General features: G+C 41.0%; 1 protein-coding gene across 2 annotated transcripts; it reads right to left on the bottom strand.

Annotated features, from left to right (window-relative positions):
* Window positions 1–1,691: 1,691 nt before the first annotated feature.
* On the bottom strand, window positions 1,692–21,481 carry gnrhr3 (gonadotropin releasing hormone receptor 3). 2 transcript variants are annotated; one of them, XM_072679430.1, is made up of 4 exons: window positions 21,177–21,481; window positions 14,448–14,997; window positions 8,576–8,777; window positions 1,692–7,255 (listed from the first exon to the last, which is right to left on the bottom strand). In XM_072679430.1, the coding sequence occupies exons 2-4, from the start codon at window positions 14,976–14,978 to the stop codon at window positions 6,858–6,860; spliced, it is 1,131 nt and encodes a 376-aa protein (XP_072535531.1). In that variant the 5' UTR covers window positions 14,979–14,997; window positions 21,177–21,481; the 3' UTR covers window positions 1,692–6,857. The 2 variants fall into 2 exon arrangements, with proteins under 2 accessions (XP_072535531.1, XP_072535532.1); XM_072679431.1 differs by having other exon boundaries at window positions 14,448–15,001.
* Window positions 21,482–22,887: the final 1,406 nt, after the last annotated feature.

The raw sequence follows: 22,887 nt of genomic DNA on the forward strand, positions 1-22,887 counted from the left end.
TGTGAGTGCTCAGGAGAGAAAAACACTGCAGTGGTATTTCTCTTTTGCTCCTACAAGATGGCGGAGATAGAATTCTATACAGTGGCATGAAAACGTCACTGTGAACAGTTAAGTGTAGAAGATGAACTGATCTCCAAAAGGCACAAAGACAAGATCAGTATATTATTTTATGTTTTCTACATTTTTGTAAAGTGGAAAAAGCAAAGGAGCAGGACTTGAGTTCTCAGATACCTTTTACCACAGCCTCAGACCTCAATTAGTTTGTTAGGGCTATGGCCTGTTCACAGTTATCATTAGAAAGTCAAGTCAAGTCAAGTCAGATTTATTTGTATAGCTTTTTACAACTGTTGTCGTCTTTTTTACATAGTTAGTAATTAGTATAAGACAGAGACAAAAAAAGAAATAACGTAAGACATGAAGGATCAAAGACCCCCAGTGAGCAGCCAACGGCGACAGTGGCAAGGAAAAACTCCCTCAGAGCTGGAGGAAGAAACCTTAGGAGGAACCAAGACTCACAAGGGGGACCCTTAAATAGTTTTGACCTTCCTCATTATAAAAAAAAATACCAAACAACAGATAGTTAATAGTGGTGATATTAATAGTGGCAGATAGTTAAGAGTCCATTTAGGTTTGAACATGGTCCATGGACCACGCTGGCTTGGCTGAGGCAAGCTAGGAGAACTCAAGCATTTTGGGCTGGAGTTCTAGTGGTGGCTTCGAGCTGATGCACCCGAAGCCAGACCCTCTTTGCCAGGCAGAGGTTGAGCATGATTAGACTCAGGAAGATGTGGTGCACTGTTCTACTGTGCAGTATTATCTCCATGCATATCAATTATCAGAAAACAACCTTTCCTGCATCCTCACCACAAAATTCAGCGTCTAAAGGATTCCTATGGACTGACGAGTTTATGATTACAGTAAAATACTCTTTTGTTGCCCACCCCTACTTCACACGCCAATTGATTTCATTACATTCAGGAATACTAGTATGTATTAGCTTATTGTGTTCATCATCCCTAGCTTTTTGCATAATGTAAATATCCAGTTGAGGCTGAAGCCTGCAAATGATTTTGACGGATTAAAATAACCCATTCAGTATTTTCCCTACTGGCATACAAACATGCCAAGACATTCCCATAACATAAACATAAAAGCTGGTGTGTGTGTGTGTGGGCATGATGTATATGTCTGCATGAATGCGTGTGTATGTGTGGACGTCTCTATGCATTGTCTGTGTTAAAGCAGGTGATGTTGTTTATCTAATCTACATGCTGAAGCCTCATTACTGAGTCCGGAAGCGTTCTCTGAGAGTGCTACACTGCAGACTGTTTGCAGCTACAACAACAACAAAAAACAGTAGAGGCTAAAAGGGTTTTAAATGCACTGCATTCAGAGCCTAATGTTTGATTCTGCTCCTGTACTTTTACATGGAGACTATGTTGTCCTGTCTGTGGCCAGTCCTAATCCAGTGCTGATATCTCATACACACATCCTTATTTGTCCACTGCTTTGTAGAAACAGTTTTCTCACATGGCCTTCTCAAAAGTCCTTGTTAACTCTTTACAACTGAGGAACTGTTGGAAACAAAAATCGTACAATGCCCAAAAAGTCATATGCCGTGAAAAGCATACATCGCCAACTTTAAAAGGAAATGAATGTAAAAGTTTATTCCAAGTAATTTAGAGCCCTCCTATTGCTCCATTCATCCAGAATTGGACACCATGTACAGAAGCATCTCCAGGGTGCAAACCATGGAGAAAAATAAAAATGGACAAAATTGGTATATGATACATGGGACAGCAGAGATATGGATGTGTTGCACCCTTTCACTGGGTTATAGTGAATGCACTGACCTAGTGAAGTATCCTGCAAGAGCGCTCTGAGTTCTGTAGATTATTAGTTTGCTATCAATAATTGTACTGTTTATTTATCAATCAATTTGAACGTAAGGGTAGCATAATGTACATTGGTGGTGCATATAAACAGAGCAGCAGATAAATTAACTTTAAACACATAAATACAGAATATATAGAGATTTAGTTGGAAAAAAAGCCCAAAGGGTTGTATGCATCAGTGTTTGCTTAGCAGACACATATTATTACAGTTGTCATTGGACTACTACCAAAAATCTGCATTTTTAGCTTATGCAGGAATTCCTTTACTTTGTATTTTAAAGGTCTAAGTCTAATAGCCATGGTTTGTCACTGGAAAAAGATGCACTCTAAACATAAATTCCTACATACGCATCAATGTAAAAGCCAAGACTGCAAAGCTCCCAGTGCTCTGGAGTTTTCCACCCCAACATCAATATCGTCTGCATCTGATGCATTTACCTATAGGAGCTGAAAGACTGTTGACCCAAAACACACTTTTCAGAAAAGTCAACAGTCAGGAGCTGGAATACCTCCCCATCGGCTTGCAGTACAAGTATGTGGTATTATGACTTTGGACAGCTTTGGACTTGATTCCACACAGTGCACACAGTGAGATATTTTGCAACACACATCAGTAGTCTGACTTTATTGTACTTTGGAGAAGGAGGAAAACAAAGTAAAATTTAACATCTGTAGCAATAACTTGGCTCACAGTCAAATGGCATCACCAGTGCTGCAACATTAACCCTTCCTGCTGGAAAGGAGAGGGCAGTCAGGTACAGTTTAACGAGACCTCAATAGCCAGATAATTCATTTAGCAAGCATTAGCTCCCCAATGGTTAAAAAAGTCATATAATTAAACTGACATCTTGTGTCCCTAAATATAATAAGGTGGGAGTATATTATGGTAATATTTAAAAGGTCCCATGTCATTCATACCCTTTATCACAATAGTTTTAATGACCAAAATGACCAAACATACCAAAATTCAGCTGGACCCTTTTGCACATCCACAGGGCTTATCTTTCAGAAGCGTTTCCTCTACTGCAGCAGAAGAACACAGTAAAATATCTAGCACTCTTAAAACTTGTACAGAAAGTGAATTACAAGGTACGTAGAGTGCAAGGATGTATAGTACTGGGTTTTTACCTGTAGAAATTCCAGATGCAGGAAACAGTAGCTGAAATCTTGTGTCTTGAGCTTAAATGAAGGTGGGAGTACATGAGGGTAATATTTAAAAGATGCCTTGTCATTCACACCCTTTTTCAAAATAGTTCTTGTTTTTTTTTTGTGTTTTGGAATCGAAAATCAAGATTATTTGGTGTAATATCAACTTCATCTACTTTTGGATTCCTTTCACTTGGAATTACAATTAGAATCGACTTGATTTCAGCCTAATTTACACTAATTAGCACTAATATAAAGTCTGCTTTCCGTCAATGGATTTTTCCGATTTTTTGCTACTGGACAGTTACTGTTCATGGTAATCTATCAAATACTACTGATGTGGTTACTTTTTCCCCAGATCTGTAGCGCTCCTCAACCACAGGACACCTCCCACTGTAAACCTCAAAACATTCAACTGAACTGTACCAAACCGGACTGAACAGCTATTTGCACTCTGCTATTTGCACTATAACTATTTGCACACCTGTACAGATGTTCTCTCTCTTTCTGTAAATATTTAGGTCATCTGTAACTTTCTATATATAATATTTTTCAACTAAATCTGTTTTACATCTCTCAGCTTCTTCAGCTCTTGTTACCCTTTAGTACTTTTTACTTTACTTTTTTAATTTATCCCCTACCCTATTTATTGTTTAGTGTAATTACCTTTAGTTTAATACTGTAAATAATCTGTGTTCTGTGTTTTTGTTACTTGACATACGTGTTGCTCTCACCAAGACAAATTCCTTGTATGTGCAACATACTTGGTGAAATAAAGAGATTCTGATGCTGATCCTGGTTGATACAGATTACACTGAAAAAAGCTGGACTATTCCTTTAACCTGAACACAACGCAATATGACTTATTGGTCACTGTAGTGCAGAAAGTTAAGGTCAAAGGGTTAACCTATCACAAGTAAGTGAATACACTACACTGCCCATGTCCAGCTCCTTCTTTTTTTCTTCAGACTGGACAGACGCTACAGTCTGCTGTGCTGTGTCGTGTGTGTTTGATGCTGTTGGGCAGTGTGCAGGCTGGCTGATAAGACAGACAGTAAAGTTCAGGGCAGGGATGGGAGCCCATTAGAAGGGTCTGCAGTGTGTTTTTTTGGGCAGTGGTTGATTAGAATGTCGTGCCGACACTTAACAGAGAATGATGTATCACTGTCTCACAGAGTAAATATTTCACCCACCTGACATTCAGCTCAATGAAAGGCAGCAACAACAAATTTATAGACGTGTATCTTCAGTTTCTCTCTGCAGTGCTTTCAAGAAGCCGAGCATTTACTAGGTGATTCATTCTGTTTTATTTTAGGAGCTGTTTTTGGCTGAGAAAATCATTTTCGGCCCAGAACTCTGCTTACTCTGTCTGGGAGAAGCAGCCCCATGAGGTATGCATTGTAATGCTTACCAAACTTCATCTGGACCCTCTGCACATGACTAGGTTTGCACATCCACAGGGCGTATTTTCAGAACCGTTTCCTCTAATGCAGCAGAAGAGCATAGTGAAATATCTAGCACTCTTGAAACTCGTACAGAACACAAATTATAAGATACAAAAAGTGAAGGATGTACAGTACCGTGCAGAGGTTTTAGACAGCTAAGCACATTATTTAAAACAATATATATCTGCAATAAAGAGTGTTTTTACCTGTAGAAACTCCAGATCACGTTAGATTAGGTGCAGGAAACATATATACAGTAGGAACTAACAGGAATTTCTCATTGTGAAGATCTTGTGAGCTAGTTTGAAGAGCAAAGCTTGGTTCCAGATTTCTCCTGGATGCCCCCAGCCAGCCCGTGGGTGTGTTCAATTCCATCACCAGCTCTAGGGTTGGGCGGTATTCACTTTTTTATACCTTTAAAATCTAGTCTCAAAATATTACAGTGTGAATCTAATAATAATAATAATAATAATAATACTGTGAATGCAGTATTACAATCTCATTGTGCCTCATTTTAAAACAGAAAAATTACCAAATACATCGGTTAGTTCAATAAACATTAATCTGTCAATCAGACATTTACAAATGTTAAACTGCTCTTAATCAGAAGAGAGAAGCTGCTTAGCATTAGCTTAGTTAACAGGACAACAAAACTCAAGCCTGGCTCACTGAAAGGCCGCTCATAAACGCTTAGAAGTTAATAACTCTAATGATCAAGCGACTGAAAGGATAGAGAGCTAAATCTTTTCGTAAATCGTGGTTTTGGATCTGTAGCTCACTCAAAAACCTAGTCTTTGCTGAAATAGCTCGGCTACAGATCCACAGAGTATCAGACAGCCCAGCGCAGTGGCTGTTGACGTACTGCTGAGCTCTGGACACAAGTGTTTCTCATGTCTGAGAAAGCGAAGTCGAGCAACTGGTGTTGGGAGTAATGGGTAGGTGAAATGACAGCGGTTCTGCTGTGTTTGGACTGGCAGTTGACTATCGAGGCTAAGATAAATTAGCTAGTAGGCTAAACACCAGAGCACAGACCGTGTTCCAGCTAACTCTGTTAACAGCTAAAGGCTCAAAACACACAGGTTTAGAGGATACAGCCTCATATCTGAGAACACAAAGTCGAGTGAATGGTCTTAATCTACATTTAGTAGACTGGTTCATCCAGGTTTCCATGCACATTGGGGAATGAGCTTATCTGGCCGAGTACTAGATACGTCATAATTGTGAAATACCATCATCATTTTGAGATACTGTCAACATATTTAAATACCACAGTACATGGTATTACCATTATACCGCCTGAGGCCTAACCAGCTCACCTGATTTAACATTCATAAGAACTGATTTACCAATCCAGGTGTTGGATTCTAACTACTAATAATACTAGACTCCCATAAGGAGAGCTTTGGAGGTGCTTTAATGAATGCAATGATATAAAATATCTTTTTGTATTTATCCTAAAGTTAGTGTTCAGCTGAGTAAATAATCACGTATTGCCCACATAAAATGCTTTTTACAAGGTGGATTTCCACAGGTGCTTAAAACCTTTGCACAGTACTGTACATTAGAGGCATCGTCAACAGGGTGTCAGAAACAGTGCTACTGCATTACACTAATCACCGTATTTATTACACTGATCAGGTTATACTGGCCACATATTAATGAATACCTACAGTGATCCAGAAGCCAGGCACATCAAGCTCATAGTGCTTTTAATAAGTGTACTAGTGGCTCACTGAAGGCCGTGCAGTTAATCTAGACTTGCACAAAACTTCTGGTTTCATTCCACGCTAAGCCGTTTTCAATGCAGCGCCGTATGAAATCAGATTCTTTCGAAATTGCCAAATGTGCTAATGCCCACAATCTGACGGTGTTGGAGTGCCGCGCTGGCTTACACACCCTTTATCCCTGCTAATCAGTCGCTGCAGTCTCTGTGCACACCATCTGAGATTATTAAACTGCTGAGACTGTACCAGCTCATCTGAGCACAGTCGTTGTGATCATTACTGCAGGTCAGGCAAGAGAGCAGTGACCTTCAGGTTTGAAAACGGGTATGCAATTTAATGAGTAGCATGGAGGCTCAACTGATTCATGCAGAAGTGAAGACCACTCTGCAAGATGCTTCAATGCGTACGCCAGGCAGCGTCACGTAGGCTGCTGCAGCTGATGGGCCGCAGTGAACGAACATCAATAACAGTATTTCTGACAGCATTACAGTGCTTGAAAGGTGCTCCTCACATTGCTGAGAAGAGTCTGTAAGAGAGAGGGAGCAGGGAAGTGTGACCTGAGTCTTAGCTTCCTTGAACCTTCCCATGCACTTCTGCTGGAGGGTTTGTACTGCTTCAGAGGGGCGACCTCATCCGTATGTATCTCCTTACCCCTCGGCCCCTTTAACGCTGGGTGGGTCAGACTCCTGTTCTCCACTGTGCGGACAATGCCGGGCGGACAGTCGGTCCAGAGAGCGTGGCGAGTCACCCAACCGGCGGCAGCCCCAGTAGCGGGCCAGGTCGGCGCGGAAAGAAGGCGTGTACAGGCCGTAGATCACCGGGTCACAGCAGGTGTTTAGGTTGCCAAAGACAAAGAGCAGGTGGTGGACATACTCGGGAGTGACCTTCAGCATCTCCGGCTGAAACCAGTACCAGATCCCCAACAGGTAATATGGAGTCCAGCACACTATGAACGACATGACGATTATGATGGTCATCTTCAACGTCTTCATCCGCGCTTTAGGGATCATATCGGTTCGGCTGCGTCTGAGGCATGACTCGCCAGCTGCACAGAGAGAAAACACAGAAAAGCCCACTGAACTTTTGTGACAGTTGTGTGGTTCTGACCTCTCTTTATTTCTTAGAATTCAGCAAATGTCCTCTGTTCTGACTGACCAGCCTCACCAAAAAAATGACTCTAGATGTTTGAATCACAAAAACTGCCGTAAATTCAATCATCATTTCATTGTAAATGGGTTGTCTAAACAGCTATAGGATGAATAGTAGGTGTCCAAAAGTATCCAGACACCCCTTCTAATTAGTGAATTTGCACCCACACTCAGCTTGTATAATCTTTATTGAGAAACACTGCAAATAGAATGGCAATCTGTGGCACACACACATATTACTATACTTAAGATAAAGTTATGGCTAGAGGAGTATGAAGCCCCTCTGGAAACTCTGGAGTAACTGTAACATTTAGTACTCTCCTCAAATCAAATGTAATGCTACCGACTCTGGGTGGGTGAGGGCTAACACATGACTCCTTGGACACATCCACACACCCGGCCACCACTCTTTTGGACTGCTGCCTATGCAACATTATCTGGCAACTGATGTGCTCGAAGGAAAGCACCAGGTACCCATCTCTGATGCATCAGCTAGCAGACGCCTGTGCCTGTCAGCATCACATTGAAGTGATGTGGGGAGAGAGAGAGAACCATCTGCCCACCCAGAGAGAACAAGGCCAATTGTCCTCTCTCAGGCTCTGGCTGCTGATGGCAGACAGCATGACCTGGGACTCAGGGGTAGATAATATGTATATAATAATTTCTATTACTGAGACAATAACAATGTATCACAATATCCAAAATAATTATTACGTTTTATTTAAAATCCATATCATGCAATGTCATATACACAATTATTTTATACACTTTTACAGTGCCTGTAAATTTGCTTTTGGTTGTGACATCACATCCATCAATTTAAAGGGCTGTATCTTCGTTTCCATAATTGGACAGAATTTGGTTTGGTGGTCCTAAGACAAATCCGGGATTGGGGCAGTGGTGGCTGAGCTGCCACTGTTGGGCCCATAAGCAAGCCCTTAGTCCTCTCAGCACGTGTCACTTCTCACTGTCCACTGTGTGTGTTTGCTCACTAGTGTGTATATGAGTGTTCACTGCACAGACGAGGTACCGGCAGAGGCCAATTCCGACACACACGGTGAACATGGTTGTCTTTGTCTAGATATGGGCTCTTTAAGTTGCATAAGTGGAGAACTGGGTCATCTACCACATGACTTGCAGCTAACTGGATTCATGATGCACTAAATAATGATGATGTCCAGAAAGCAGTAGAGTGGGTTCAGGTGAGGTGAGGCTACCTTTGTTTTTGTGCTCCTGTCGGTTGATCTCAATGAGGATGTGTGTGTAGCAGCAGCTCATGACCAACAGTGGGATGACATAGAGAGTGACGAAGTGGAACATGTTGTAGACGGTCTCCTGCCATCTTTCACGGAAACTGCCGTGGGTCACGCACTGAGTGAAGTCCACACGGTCTGCTTTGATTGTTCTGAAGATAAACAGCTGCAGGGGTGAGAGAGAGAAAGCATTGAGAAGGGTCTGAAACCTCGTTTTGCACACATTCTGGAGGAATTATTAGCATGAAGTTTTAAGTATAGCAATTAAGTCGAGAAAAAAGTGCATTAAGAAAGTCTGAGAAGGTGAGATGCCAGTCTGTGTGTGGGTGTTTTAAAACCTCTCCATTTGTCCTTCTTGCATTTGCCAATTAAATTAATAGCAGGGACTGTTAATGCTGCTGGCACATTACTCCATACACTTTCACTCACTCCCACTCATTCCATCTGATGCTTTACATGTACACATGCCTTAACTATTCCAGACATACATGACTGACCCAGTGAATGATTTTGAACACTTTGATGGATTTATTTTGGTTAGGTACTTTAGGTTGTTGTTCTGCTGAAAAAGAAAGTTTCTCCCCAGCGGCAGGAAGCAGTTTTTTTATTATTTTAGTCCCTGCTTCTCATGAGCATCCTCAAAATTTCGAACCTTTACCAGCAAATACCACAGTGGGCACACCGCCGCACATAACGCTCAGTATTCAACACAAAACACTCCAGTTTAGTCTTAATAAGTCATGAGACTTTCTGCCACATCTTTGTGGTATCTTCTAAGGGATATTTTGAAAGCAAACAGCAAATAGCAAATTCAGCAAGGGCTTCTTTTTAGAGCTGGGCGATATGGAAAATGTTAATATCACAATTTTAAAGACATATTTTACAATATACAATATTTATTGCAATATTTTGTCATGTACACAAAATGCACCAACAACGTAATAAAAAAAACTGCTACCCAGATACTTTCTCATACTGAGTACCGTGATGTTTACTCAAAATGTGCTTCATTTGAATTAAATAAGACTGATTACACTCACTGTAATGAAATGTGCAGCTTATTAGTGCTCTTTAAGCAATGACGATATCCACAATACACTCATAAAAGCATATTGTCATATTGCCCAGCTCTACTTAGGACTAAGAACATAAGTAAGTAAGACGAAAAAAATACCAAACCTGAGGGAGAGAGCAGGTGCTAGGCTAAAAGCTAACCCACCTACAGTCTCTTCAGCCAGTGCCAAGACGGCACTGTGAGGACAGCAATACTATGTATTGGTATGGTAACAAGCCACTAACAGCAGAGCTTATATATACAGCTCCGGAAGAAATGAAGAGAATGAAGAGACCACATTATCAGTTTCTCTGGTTTTACTATTTATAGGCAATGTGTGTATTTCATAAACCATGGACAACAATTTCCCTTAAATTCCAAATAAAAATATATCGCTATTTAGATATTTATTTGGAGAAATGACAACGGAAAATAATTTCAGAAATGATTTAAGAAAAAACGTTTTTTTTTCGGAACTGTATTTATATTTTTATATATTATATGAGGCAAAATTTTATATATTATATGAGGCAAAATAACAGGGTTGTAAATAATCTGCCAAAACCCTGCTTTATTATGAAAATATGAAAAATTGGGAAGATTAAACCTACACTACCATCTGCCATCACTCATCTCACACAGAACCTCTCTTTCACACATCACCAGCGTGAGTGCCTGTGCTGTGGTCTACTTGTATACGCCCCTCTACTGTCCCCTCTTCTGCTGCATCACCCTCCAACCCCACCCCTGTGTGCCCTGCTGCAGTGGGTGAATATTAGATTAGGATGAAAGTGCCAGAGGCACTAGAGGTGTCCTGTCCAATCACAGGCCATCCACAGGTGCGCATATAAAGTACCCAGCAAAACCTGCTGTCTCCTCATCCCTATTTATAACACTCTTTACTTTCCCATCATTCATACATCTATGGATGACATGCACACACACACACACACACACACACACACACACACACACTGTACTGATACATAAATGCCTATAATTTTCAACAGTGCATTTATTTCCTGCTCTGTCCTTATCCTTCGTTATCTTGACACATAATAATTATTCCATTGTGGGAGCTTCAAATGTGTCTTTTAATGGGTGGAAAAGTTAGTAATGGGCAGATTTACTGGCACACAGTCATCATTAAACCTACATATAATTACTATCATTAAATTCTTTCATCAGTTGTTCATCCAGACCTCATCAAGCTACCACATGAAGTCTCCAAGGGCTCAAATCCAACAATTTTCTTTTGTTTTTGACCTTATTTCCATCTTGCCATATTTCCGACATCAATAGGTTGAAAGGATTTATTTTTATATTTATTTTGATGCATGTCATGGGTCCTCCCAAGGTTCCCACCTCTAGCTTTGAGCACTTTTGAGAGTTTTTCTTGCTACTAGTGGTGTAATAGATTACAGATAATCTGTGACTAATTGACATAGTTTAACCATAAAAGTGTGGATTTTTACTCACTTTTTGTGTGAGAATTTTTGTCACAGTTTTACTGCCACTGTTACTTTGCTAATAATTTTCTCAATCTGGACACAGAGCTGCAGTGGAAACACAGATTGAGCAGCTGTCTGTCACAAGAACGGAGTGTGTGGATACAGTTAGTGAACACTGAGCCACGAGACCCATAGAGCAACACGTAGAGCATGGCCACAAATCTGCAGCGGCTCCACTCTGGTGTGTGAGTGGAGAGCAGGGTTATATTAGTGTGAGGACGACAGACTCCACTATTGGCTTTTAATGTGGAATACGTGCTAGAAAGTGGTAATCGCTTCACTCATGCTCATGCAACACAAACAGGAACACTACACAAAATAAAAGTCACTAATACAAACAAACAGACTGTGTCAAACATAACATCACAGATATGAATGAACAAACAGGCCGTGTCACAATAAAAGTCACTAATAAAACAGCCCAAGTCTAAATAAGTCACTAATACAAATGAATAAACAGGTCATGTCAAAATAAAAGTCACTAATAAAAATGAACAAACAGATTTTGTCAAATAAAACTCATTTAATTGCTGAAATTAAAACCCTAATCAACAATCATTTTCACACTGTTTAATCATTAACTCTGCTTTGTGTTAGTCTGATCTAGATGTGCGTGTGGTATGGTTTAAAATAAAGCATACTGTAGTACAAGTGATTTACATTCACCACACTAGTGTCTAAAACCTTATGCTGTGACCTTGGCACTATGAACTCTGAGCGTCAGACTGGTCTTCTGTGCCAGAAAGAGAAAGAAGATGCAGTTATGACTGCCAAATAACTTCACACAGTGTTAATGTGCAAAGTGCATGAGGTTTACATTACTGACAGCAATGTGTGTGTGTTTGTGTGTGTGTGTGATATTTAGAGAATTCCTAGTTGTAACTAGTTCTTAAGCTTAAGAAACAATTAATGCTCTTTCTGAGAAAAACAAATCACTTAAGGGTATTATCATGTCGTTTCTGGCCAGGGGAAAGTGATATACACTATATGTCCAAATGTTTGTGGACACACCTTCTAATAAATGCATTCAGCTACTTTAAGTTGCATCCATTGCTGACACAGTTATGCTAATGTAGAGATTTACTGTCGATAGAATTGGACTCTCTGATGCGGATAAACCTATTGGCACCATGCCTAATGCCAGGCGGGGTATAAAGCCCCCAAGCATTGAGCTGTGGAGGAGTGGAACTGTGTTTTCTGGATTGACAGTGCTCCATCCTATACTTTTGGGATGAGTTGGGGTGGTGTTCATCCAACCTCACTAACACTCTTGTTGTTGACATGCAATCAAATCCTCACAGCACTGCTCCTAAATCTAGTAGAAAGCTTTCCCTGGACAGTAGAGACTGGATAGAAATGTTTAAATACACTTGATTTCAGAAGAAACTATAAGTAATCAGGTGTCCCAATACTTTTGTTCATATAATCTATGATAGAAGCCCCTAATGAAGTGAAGAATTGCTTTATTTTATTTAAGCTTTACACCTCAGGAGAGGTCTATCATCTGCATGCATCATCGGTCACTAATGAAGCCAAAGGCAGCATATGGAACAGCAGGGGCAGATGTACACACTGATAGGGGGTACGGGAAGAAGCTGGAGATACTTATTCAGACTTTATTCATTTATTCTATTCATTTATTCATCTATTCAGTCTCAAGTGTTAAATATAAGGGTTCGTAATAAGGTTGTGCTGTACAAGCACAGTAAAGACTCATTAAATTATTCACTGAATAATTTAGTGTTCTGTGGAATATATCAAACCACGGTAGAACTTGATGTTTAAAGGTTTTTAACTCTATGGTACCATAGGATTCAGTTCTTTTCATATGATATTAAAGAAATGTGAAAATTCTATGAAAATCATCATCTAATAGGACCTGTCTCTAAAGGTATGAACCTGTGCTTTTAATTGAAATTTAAATATTTAAAAAAATGAACTAATTAAGAAAGAACAGGAGGAAGAAATGAAGTAAGAATAGCAATTTAATAGGGAATCAATAATGTGAATAATACATGAAGAGTCTCGAATCAATATAGAAAGAAGCATTCAGATTGTTAATGGTAAAGAATTGAAATGATATCCAAAAAAATAAATCCATGATTTTTAGTGAAAGCATGTCAATGTGGACAGAGGAAACCTAGAATGCCCTAGACTGAACAGTTGTTTTTGTTATGCATATAAAATATATTATAAAAAACTATTTTTCATACAGATCCTGTCTCTCACTGGCAAAACCTTTAGATATTGGCTTCATCTCTTATCTCTTTAAACTCTGCCATTGAGGGTGAATTACTGATTTGTTCAGTCAAAGTAACAATAAAAGGTGATTCGTGTAAAATCTAATCTATGGCTGCATTCACACAGCAGGTAAAAGTGGCCTAAATCTTTTTTTCATATGTGATTCATTATCTAACGTGTCAAAAACACAGTGGATCTGATGCTTTTAGTTCTGATCTGGGCCACTTGCATATGGGCTATGTTAAGACTGCTAGCCCAAATCCGATTCTACATATCCAGATTGTATCCAGATTGATTTTTGATATTCTGATATTCTTTTGCAGATCAGATCCAAATCACATTTGGAGGTGGTTTGAAATGTGATTGCGACTGGATCTGTACAGACGCTCTCTGGTCGCTCTGGACACTCAAATCAGATTTCCAAGTTTCTTTTGTGTCACTGGCAACGTAACAATCAATGACCATGTCAAATCCAGAGCACCCTCTATCTCTCCTGCTTCTGCATACAAAAGCAGCTCGTCAGCAGCTACACCGCTACCACAGCAAACAGTACGTTTGTGATGTCTGGATAAGCAAGTCCAATCTGACTCAGATGGAAGTTTTCTTTTTTAAGAATTTCTATGCTTGAACTATTTAACCAGATGAAGAACCATTTATCCATCTGAGTTGGGAAGACTAGCTGAGCTAGTGTTTTGAGGATTAGTTGGTGTAACATTGGTTAATATTATTGCCTGCCTGCTGGTGCATGGTGATGTAATCATGTTATTAAAAAAATGACTATGTTTGAAAGGCTGGTGAAAATGATTCCATTTTTTTATTTTATTTTTAGAGCGAGCGAATTGTGCTCTTTCTTTTCGGGCTGCTGATGGCAGGCAGCGTTACCCCGAATTTGAACCAAAGATCCTCGGGCAGCACCTTATTCTGCTGGACCACTCGGAGCCCCAGTATTCATAATATTTGAATAAACTTTATTGTAAAGACCGTACATTTCAGGTTGACATTAATGCCTGTGGGAAAGGCTGAAACCTACCTGTGGAGATCCAAGCAGCAGGCTGAGGCTCCAGGCGAGGAGCAGCATCCTCCTGTTGCGACGGTGTGCATTGAGCGAGTCGAGAGGGTGCAGTATGGCGTGGTGTCTGTCCAGGCTGATCACCACCAAGATGAAGGCCGACGCCTGCATGGCAAACAGCTTCAGAAAGCTAAGCAACTTGCAGAGGCTGTCGCCGCCGTACCACTGCACCGTCACGTTCCAGACCATGTCCAGCGGCATCACGATAAAAGTCATCATGAGGTCGGCCGCTGCCAGGCTCATAATGAGTGGCCGCAAGTGAGAGGCCAGGCGTCGGCCCCGCCCCCGTGAAACACTGATGAGTAGAGCCAGGTTACTGACAGCCGCAAAGAGGAACAGCACCAGTGTAGCGGCAACGCGGAACTGGGCCGCCCGTGTGAAGGTGGGTGCCTCCCACTCGGCCAGGGGGGGGAAGAGGGAGGAGTTGGAGACATCCTGAGGAGAGGCGTCTGGCTGGGGTGGGGTTAACAGGAGAGATCTGTTCCTCGACATCCAGTTTACAGAGTCCACACTTTCTGACAAAGAAAAAGCAATTTATTAGGTATTCCTCTTCCATAAAAGGGTGCCACGCCTAATGCCAGGTGGTTTCCGAGACACCCTTCACCTGCTACCCTATTTTCACGCCCTTTTAGACATCAGTCAAATCACCTCTTTTGCCCATGATGATTGTTTTGCTTTCCGCTACAACTGACTGGTGTGCTCGCTTATTTGTACATGCAGCAAACCCTGTCATGTGGCATCTGTGACATCCTGGGCTGAGCTCATTCCAAACCAGGCATCATCATAGTATTCTGTTGTGATTGTGAATGAAGGGTAGCATCTCAGAAACTTTGTGGGATATTCTAGAGCCGCCGTAGTAAAGGTATACTGAGAATGCACTCTAAGTGCCTCCCAACGGCCTAACAGTGGTGCCCCACAGGTCACTACTGCCAAAGGGGGAACAGAGTGGTACAGGGCAATCGGTGCACCCCTGTGGGGCAGTTAACCTCTTTATAACACCTTCCGTCACCTAATACAGTCCAAACCACAATGTCTCGCTTGTGTCATCTAAGCCAAGGGTGGTTATTATATTATAATCCTGTAATATGATTTTTATTAGAAAGTTTGGGTATTATTTATAGCTCATTTGCTCTGTTTAATAAGATCAATATTTTGCACAAAGACAAGTTACTATGCAGTCTGGAACCTGTCTGTCTATGTACAATTCCAGCTCTAGACAGATCACACCCCCACACCGTCACCCTCTGAGTGAATAATTGCTGTTGAATCGACACTGGAATCACGCTGAAAAACATTCAATGGCCGAATGCTTGCTGGACCTGATTCAGTCAATGAAGGTTATCTGATACATTAATTAGCTGGAGAGCTTGTTGCAGATTCTGGTTGGAACTGAATTCTGTAGGACCTCTAGGAGGACGGTTGGTGACCACAGTAATTAATCTCATAAAATCAAACACTATAAATTCACAGCACTATTAATATGTAAACGAGGGAGAAGATACACATGGACTGTGGTTCTTACTGAGCGTCAGCAGCATCTCTCTGAATTATTTGCACTCATTTATTTACCGGTGCCAAACAGAGCTACTGTCCCGATCTACAAATCTCCTGTCTAAACTTTTCCAGACAGTAATTACTGAGAGGCTGTATCTCACTGCCATTAATCTGAGCCTGCACCTCACTAAATCTGAAACACTCCTATTCCCAAATATGTGCATGTGAGAGAGAGAGAGAGAGAGAGAGAGAGAGAGAGAGAGAGAGAGAGAGAGAGAGAGAGACTGACTGTAAGTGAGCTGTAATATCAATCCTGCTAAAGTGAGGGAGCCTCATTTGGGATTTCTCCACACCTATAGAGTGTGACTCACAGAGGCAGAGAAAGTGAGCGATGACCTAATCTTTCTATTAGTTTGAGGAAAAGTACTGTGTTGGAGAGTTGGAGGTAACCTTATCCCCAGGAGATGCATTTCTGATAACAGAGGAGAACAGAGGAGTCTGTTCTAAACAGAATGTCATGGTGAAGGTTGATGTCATTATTTACAATCTCACTGAGATGATGGCACTGTCACCCCACTGCTCTTGTGCTTTCACTCAGGTTTGGCGACGATAGGGTGGAGGAGTGCTGATGTTTCAGGGAACTCTCATGTCTGTGCTGCCTTCTGGTTCTTTTTATTTAGAAAGACTGTTATAGTGGGGCATGCTGGAGTCTCTGTCTGGGCTCTATTTATCTATCTTTACATATTGTGTCCAGCCACCTCAAACACAATCCCACTGTCTTTGTTTTCGGTTTGCTGAGCTACACTGTCCTCCTGTCTGGTCTGATGCTTGTGTAAATTCACTGCTTACTAGGTGTCCCTGCTGCATGCCCTCCAGACCGAATTGACTACACTTGTGTTTGTGTATGTAAGCATTTTATCTTAAATGTATGAACGTAATTTTGTAATATTTAAGACTAGAATTGTTATGCACCTAGTGCCAAAAGGGGGTTCTTAATGCAATGGCATAAATTCTACTTATTTTTTGTGTTGCAAGTTGGGTTGGAATATTTTGGATATTCTGGAAGTCACTGAGGACCCAGATTAAGAATGTGTGCCCCCATGAAACTTTAATCAGATGATGAATCAGACGAATGGGTTGTGTATGCAGGAACCTCAACACTGTGTTATGGTTCTGGCAAGACCACTTCAAGTGGATCAGAATCTTTACAATATGCAAAGGCTCTCCAAGCTTTTAAAAGGTAGAATGTCTATATAGTCTTTTAGGGAACCAGGGTTTAGGTCAAAAAACCCTTGTGCAGAATCGGGATAGATCTGTTTTCGTACTTTTAATATCTCACTGTTTCGTTATTTGAGATCTAGAGAGTCTAACTGAACTGGCCTCTGAAGTCTCTGAGGACTGGATTTAAGATTCTTCAGGAAGCTGGTGTTTGTCAATGGATCACATTTGGAGCAGGTCATTACAGCAAATGGGTGAATGATTAGGTCTCTGAGAGATGAGACTGACAGACCTCAGAGATGAGTTGTTTCAGCTGTCAGAAGTGCACAATTCTCCATCCGTGTAATCACTTCACAATGGACTGCAAATCAATAAATCCAATGAAAGAAAATGTAATCAATAATGGTGACCTGTTTTGGCCAGTAACATGAACTCACTATTGAAACTCAATAAAGGTTAATGATTATCACTTGATGAAGTATGTATGAAGTGTGCCACAGATATAAGATAATGCTACAGCTGCAATATCACTGATCCACAGGCCTGAAAGTGACAGTTTTCCTTTGCCTGACTTTAACCTCATGGAAAACCCTGGGTGGGATTTGCAAGAATGAGATTGCAGCAAGCAAACCCAAGAATATTAGGGAACTGGAAACTGAAAGCTGGTAGAAGCTGATGTCTGGCTATGCATGTTGTTTGTAGTAGGTCATAACAGTAAAAGGGTGCTTTACTTAGTACTAAAGACACATGTCATGAAGGTGTTGAGTGATTCTGAGACTACATTCATCATTAAAAGCAGGGTTGCGACTCGTCACCTGTCGCAGTCTGCTAAGTGTGTATGGAGGCACCATCATTAATGTAGTGGCGCACTCATTCATCATTTCCTACAGAAACTATATGCAGCTCCTCCTGGTCCAGCAGTGCACTCACTTGTAACGTAAAGTAAAAGGAGAGTCAGCCAGTGGTTCTAACAAAAGCACCATTTAAACATTTTATTTATTGGGCCTTCAAGGTTAATGAGGATCCCTGCTGTTTTGCTGTAGCCCCTCCACAGAAATGAAGACACTTTAATGAGCTGTGTTCTGTTCTGGTGCTGCTGGAAGGCTCAGTTAGACCTGCTCACTATTTAATTAGACAGCTCTATGTAGAGTCACTTACGTACATTGATCACCTACGTAGAAGAACACCTCATGGAGGATCTGACTAGCGTTTGAATGCCAGAGGCAGAGGAGGTAAAACAGAGTATCCACTAGTTCTGATTCATTTCCGGTGCTCTGAGCGGTTTAGGGCTCTCTATCTATGTGTGTTGTATACCCACCTGAGGCAGGCCGTCACTCAGCCTGAAGAAGAGCTGATAGCAGTGACAGTGCTGCACAAAGCCTGTCCTGATGCGCTTTGTGTAGCCCCCCTCAGAGCCTGACCTTCGCTTTTCCTTCCACATCATGCGCTGAAAGCCCAGCCTCAACACAGCTAAAGGCTGTCCAGTTAGGAACAGAGACGTGCCTCCAAATGCTTCCATCTAAACAACAAATTGAGGCCCTTCCACTTTGCTTCCTCTAAAAGAGCTCAGTGCCTTTAAGGCTTCACAGTGAGAGCTAGCCTGCTGGGAAGTGACTGAGTAATTTAAAGTTAAACTCCTAATCTGATTCATAAAAACACTGGACACCCACCGAGCCCATGCCAAATATAACACATTGGGCAATTACAGTATGTACCCATGAGGAGCTTCTGTGCCTTAAGCCTGAGGAATGTAATTCAGTTATACTGCAATGTTCTTTTGTTAGCGTGCAATGTAATGTGAAGGGTCACAAAAAAAATAGAGGTCTCTGTTATAACAGCTATGCACTGAAAAATGTTACATTGTGAATTTTAATAAATAATTATGGTCATTGTTAAGAGCTAGATTTTCTATAAATTTTGCTATATATAGGACCTGTCATCAATAGGGCTGCTTCATGAAGAAATACATCCGGCCCCTAAAAAGCCCACTTACCTTATACCGCACTTTAGAATATACTGTAAATTAGTGCTGGGAAATATGCTACACTAATATCAATATCACAATTTATTAAACATTTTGATTATAATTTGATTATAATTTACAAATTATTATATAAGCTGCTTGTGTTGCTCAGGTGGCTCTGTGTTTGAGTTCTCCACTGTGTGGCTTGCATACGGACAGGCAGAGTCACATTAATACACAAGTGGTAGTTTTGTTTTTAAGAAGACAGTATGTAAACACACACACATTAGGCAAAATACTAACAGATTTTAAAAAAATCGAAATAATTGGACATGATTACGTCAAATACAAATTCTGAATGAACTGCCCAGCCCTACTGCAAATGCCACGATTAATCTACTAGCTGACTAGTTAAATGAATTCATATTTTTGCTAATAATCAATATTTGCTATTGATTCTTTATAAACGAGTATATGTTGGCTATAAGCTTAACAATTAGCACACCTAATATAATGTATTACTTATAAGATGCCAGTGGCCCTATTGGATAGACTACAAGTGCAGAAGACCACATCAGGTTCCACTTCTATCAGCCAAGAACAGACAGCTGAGGCTGCAATGGGCACAGACTCAGCTAAACTGCACAGTTAAACACTGGAGAAATGTAGCCTGGTCTGATGAATCTCGATTTCTGCTGAGGAACACAGATGGTAGGGTCAGAATTTGCCACAAACAACTGGAATCCATGGACCCAACCTGCCTTGTGTCAACAGCCCAGGGTGGTGGAGCTGGTCTAATCGTGTGGGGAATGTTTTGTATTGTTGCTGACCATGTGCACTCCTTCATCACAATTATCCCATCTTCCCATCTAATGGCTGCTTCCAGCATGATAAGGCACCATGAATTCAACAGAACAGCTTAGGGATGTGGTAGATACGGGAGATTCCCAGCATGGAAATTGCTCCATTCAGGTCACTGCAACAGCAAAGGGTTCTGCTCCTCAGAAAGATACAAATCCATCCATGGTCTGGACTGACTTCAATTATTAAAAGAACCTGTCCCCTGAATGACCATGCTTAGAGGACACTCCTCAAGACAGACATGTCATTTCTGCCCCACACTATGGAGAATAAATGATGCTTCATATTCAAGTCAAACAGGTGAAAGGTTAGCACTGATGGACAGTCACAACTCGGACTCAAACGGGACCCATGGCACCAACTGGCTTTGCCTCCCACCTCCTATTCAAAATTCCTCAGCTTTAAATACTCCTTTTAATTAAAGCACCATACCCTGTAGATGGAAGCAAGAATGTTTCCCTCGTGGCTCCAAGCTTAAGCACAACGGGAGTGGGGTCTATTTTCAGTAAGCCTTCCGTCTGCAGCAAATCTCATGCTTGTGAGGGCGAGGGCTACAAATGCAATGAGGCTCTTCAAGTCTTTCCTCCAATGACATCGGATTCATTTGTCAACCTGAAAAAAAATTCCCTCTAAACATTTTACAAGACTTGGAGTCCCAACGCTGTCCCTGGTCTGAATGTAGCTGGCTGGCTGCTGTGAAGGACACTGTAGACTTCAGGAGATCAAGTTCTAGTTCCTATCAAGAAGTACCATGTTCAACCGGTTCTCCTCGGATCCCCACAGCTCTGGTAAGCCAATAAAGCAGCTCCTGTGTGGTTTATTACCAGTTCATTGTGATTCATTTGGAAAAGTATTCATCTTGGCCTGGTGTTCCCAATCCTAGTGCCAGATTTGTGCTTTCCCAGCTCAGCTAGCACACCTGATTCAGCTAATTAACTCATTATTCAGCCCCTGAGTGCTGCAGGGAGAGGTAAAACACTGAGGCATGAGGTCTCCAGGAGTCCTTTTGAGAACCTCTACAGCTTTCTCAAGTTAATTATGAACGTTTAGCAATGCTTCAACTAATCGATTCAATTCACATTCACTGAATCTGCAGCTTTACAAAGAGCTCCAGCGCGTTACTCTAGCTCTAGTGAGAAAGGGGAGAATCCTACCTCACACAACGCTGAGTTCACCTACAGAGCAGCTCGTCTCTCACCCCGAAAAGCCTTCAGTTTCTTCCTCCTCAGTGAAGCACAGTCAACTTCTGCTCGTCCCCCATCCTTACAGCCCCACTTCATCCCTGCAGGGAGGCTGGGAAGGAGTCCAGAAGCGGAGAGGGGAGAGAGGTGAGCTGTTACTGGACTGTGTGTAGGTGATGATGATGTGTGTGTGTGTGTGAGTGTGTGTGGATCTCAGGGCTGATTCTCAGATGATAGAGAAGCAGCAGAAGCAGAGGGCGGAGCTCTGTTGTACAGCACCAGCCCTCTCAGTCTCTCAGCGTCTCGGGCTCCTCTGCAGGAGAATTAACAGCAGAGCTGCTGAACGGAGAAGCGACACACACACACACACACACACACACACACACACAAATACACACACACACACACACACAAATACACACACACAAATACACACACACATACACACACTCACACACACACACACACACACACACACACACACAAATACACACACACAAATACACACACACACACAAATACACACTCTCTCACACACACACACACACACACACACACAAATACACACACACAAATACACACACACACAAATACACACACACTCACACTCACACACACACACTCACACAAAGATATTCATTATAAACAGTTTATTATTATTAATTATTATTAATTAATTTATTAATCAGTTCATTAATTTGAATCTTTAGTATTGCTGCTGCCGTAAAACCATTTATACACATAATATATATATATAAATATAAAAGGTGTGTATAAATGGTTTAACAGAGCTCATATATATATTAAATACACAGTTGGGCGATTCTCAGGATTAGGTGCCCTGTTAAATCCCTAAGATTAATGTGATCAATAAGAAAATAAACAAAAATGTAAGTGATATTGTATAATTGCCAATAGCATTAGCATGTATTAGCATTACATGCTAACCTTGCGTTTCCAGACAAATATTAGCCTTTTGGCCTAAACCCCCCCCCCCCCCCCTCACATTTGATTAGACTATTAATACACAAAGAATAAAATAATACATAATCATCATTCACCTTCACAATTTGTTTTCCTAAAATGATGTTTATATTTCTAAATATTGCAACATTTTGTTTTGTTGTCCCCCAGTTCCTCATTCAACCCGTAACACTGTGTCCCAACTGTGTACTAATCACTAACTAACTAACTAGTGTTTGACTATGAAGGATGCAGTACAGCTAAAAGTGCTGAAGTGTAGTATACTCCAATATCCAACATACTCAAGTATACTACTTTTTTTGAGTGTGGTTACGATGGACACTGTTAGCCCACAATGCAAGGCAAAACGAAAAGGGAAGAGCTAGTCTGAAACAATTATTCGAAATAATGTGAATAATGATGCAAGTGCAGAACTAGCAGTGACGTATGTGGACATAGCAACACGTCTTGATCGGTAATATTTTGTGAACTAACCTGCCAAACTCGTACTATTAAGATTAGTATTTTGTTCGGACGTATTATTAGTATTAGTGTGTAGTATGCACTCGGGACACTTTTTCTTTCTCGTCCTGCAATAAAATAATGGTTTATAAAAAGTGACATCATTCAATTCTCTTTGGCCGCATGGTTTGAATAGTGGTAAGATCATCGTTCCTCTTCTCTACATACATTAAAGCATGTTTACTTTCAGATCAAGCTT

The sequence above is a fragment of the Salminus brasiliensis genome, chromosome 5 (genome assembly GCF_030463535.1).
Source record: "Salminus brasiliensis chromosome 5, fSalBra1.hap2, whole genome shotgun sequence".
NCBI classification, from domain to species: Eukaryota; Metazoa; Chordata; class Actinopteri; order Characiformes; family Bryconidae; genus Salminus; species Salminus brasiliensis.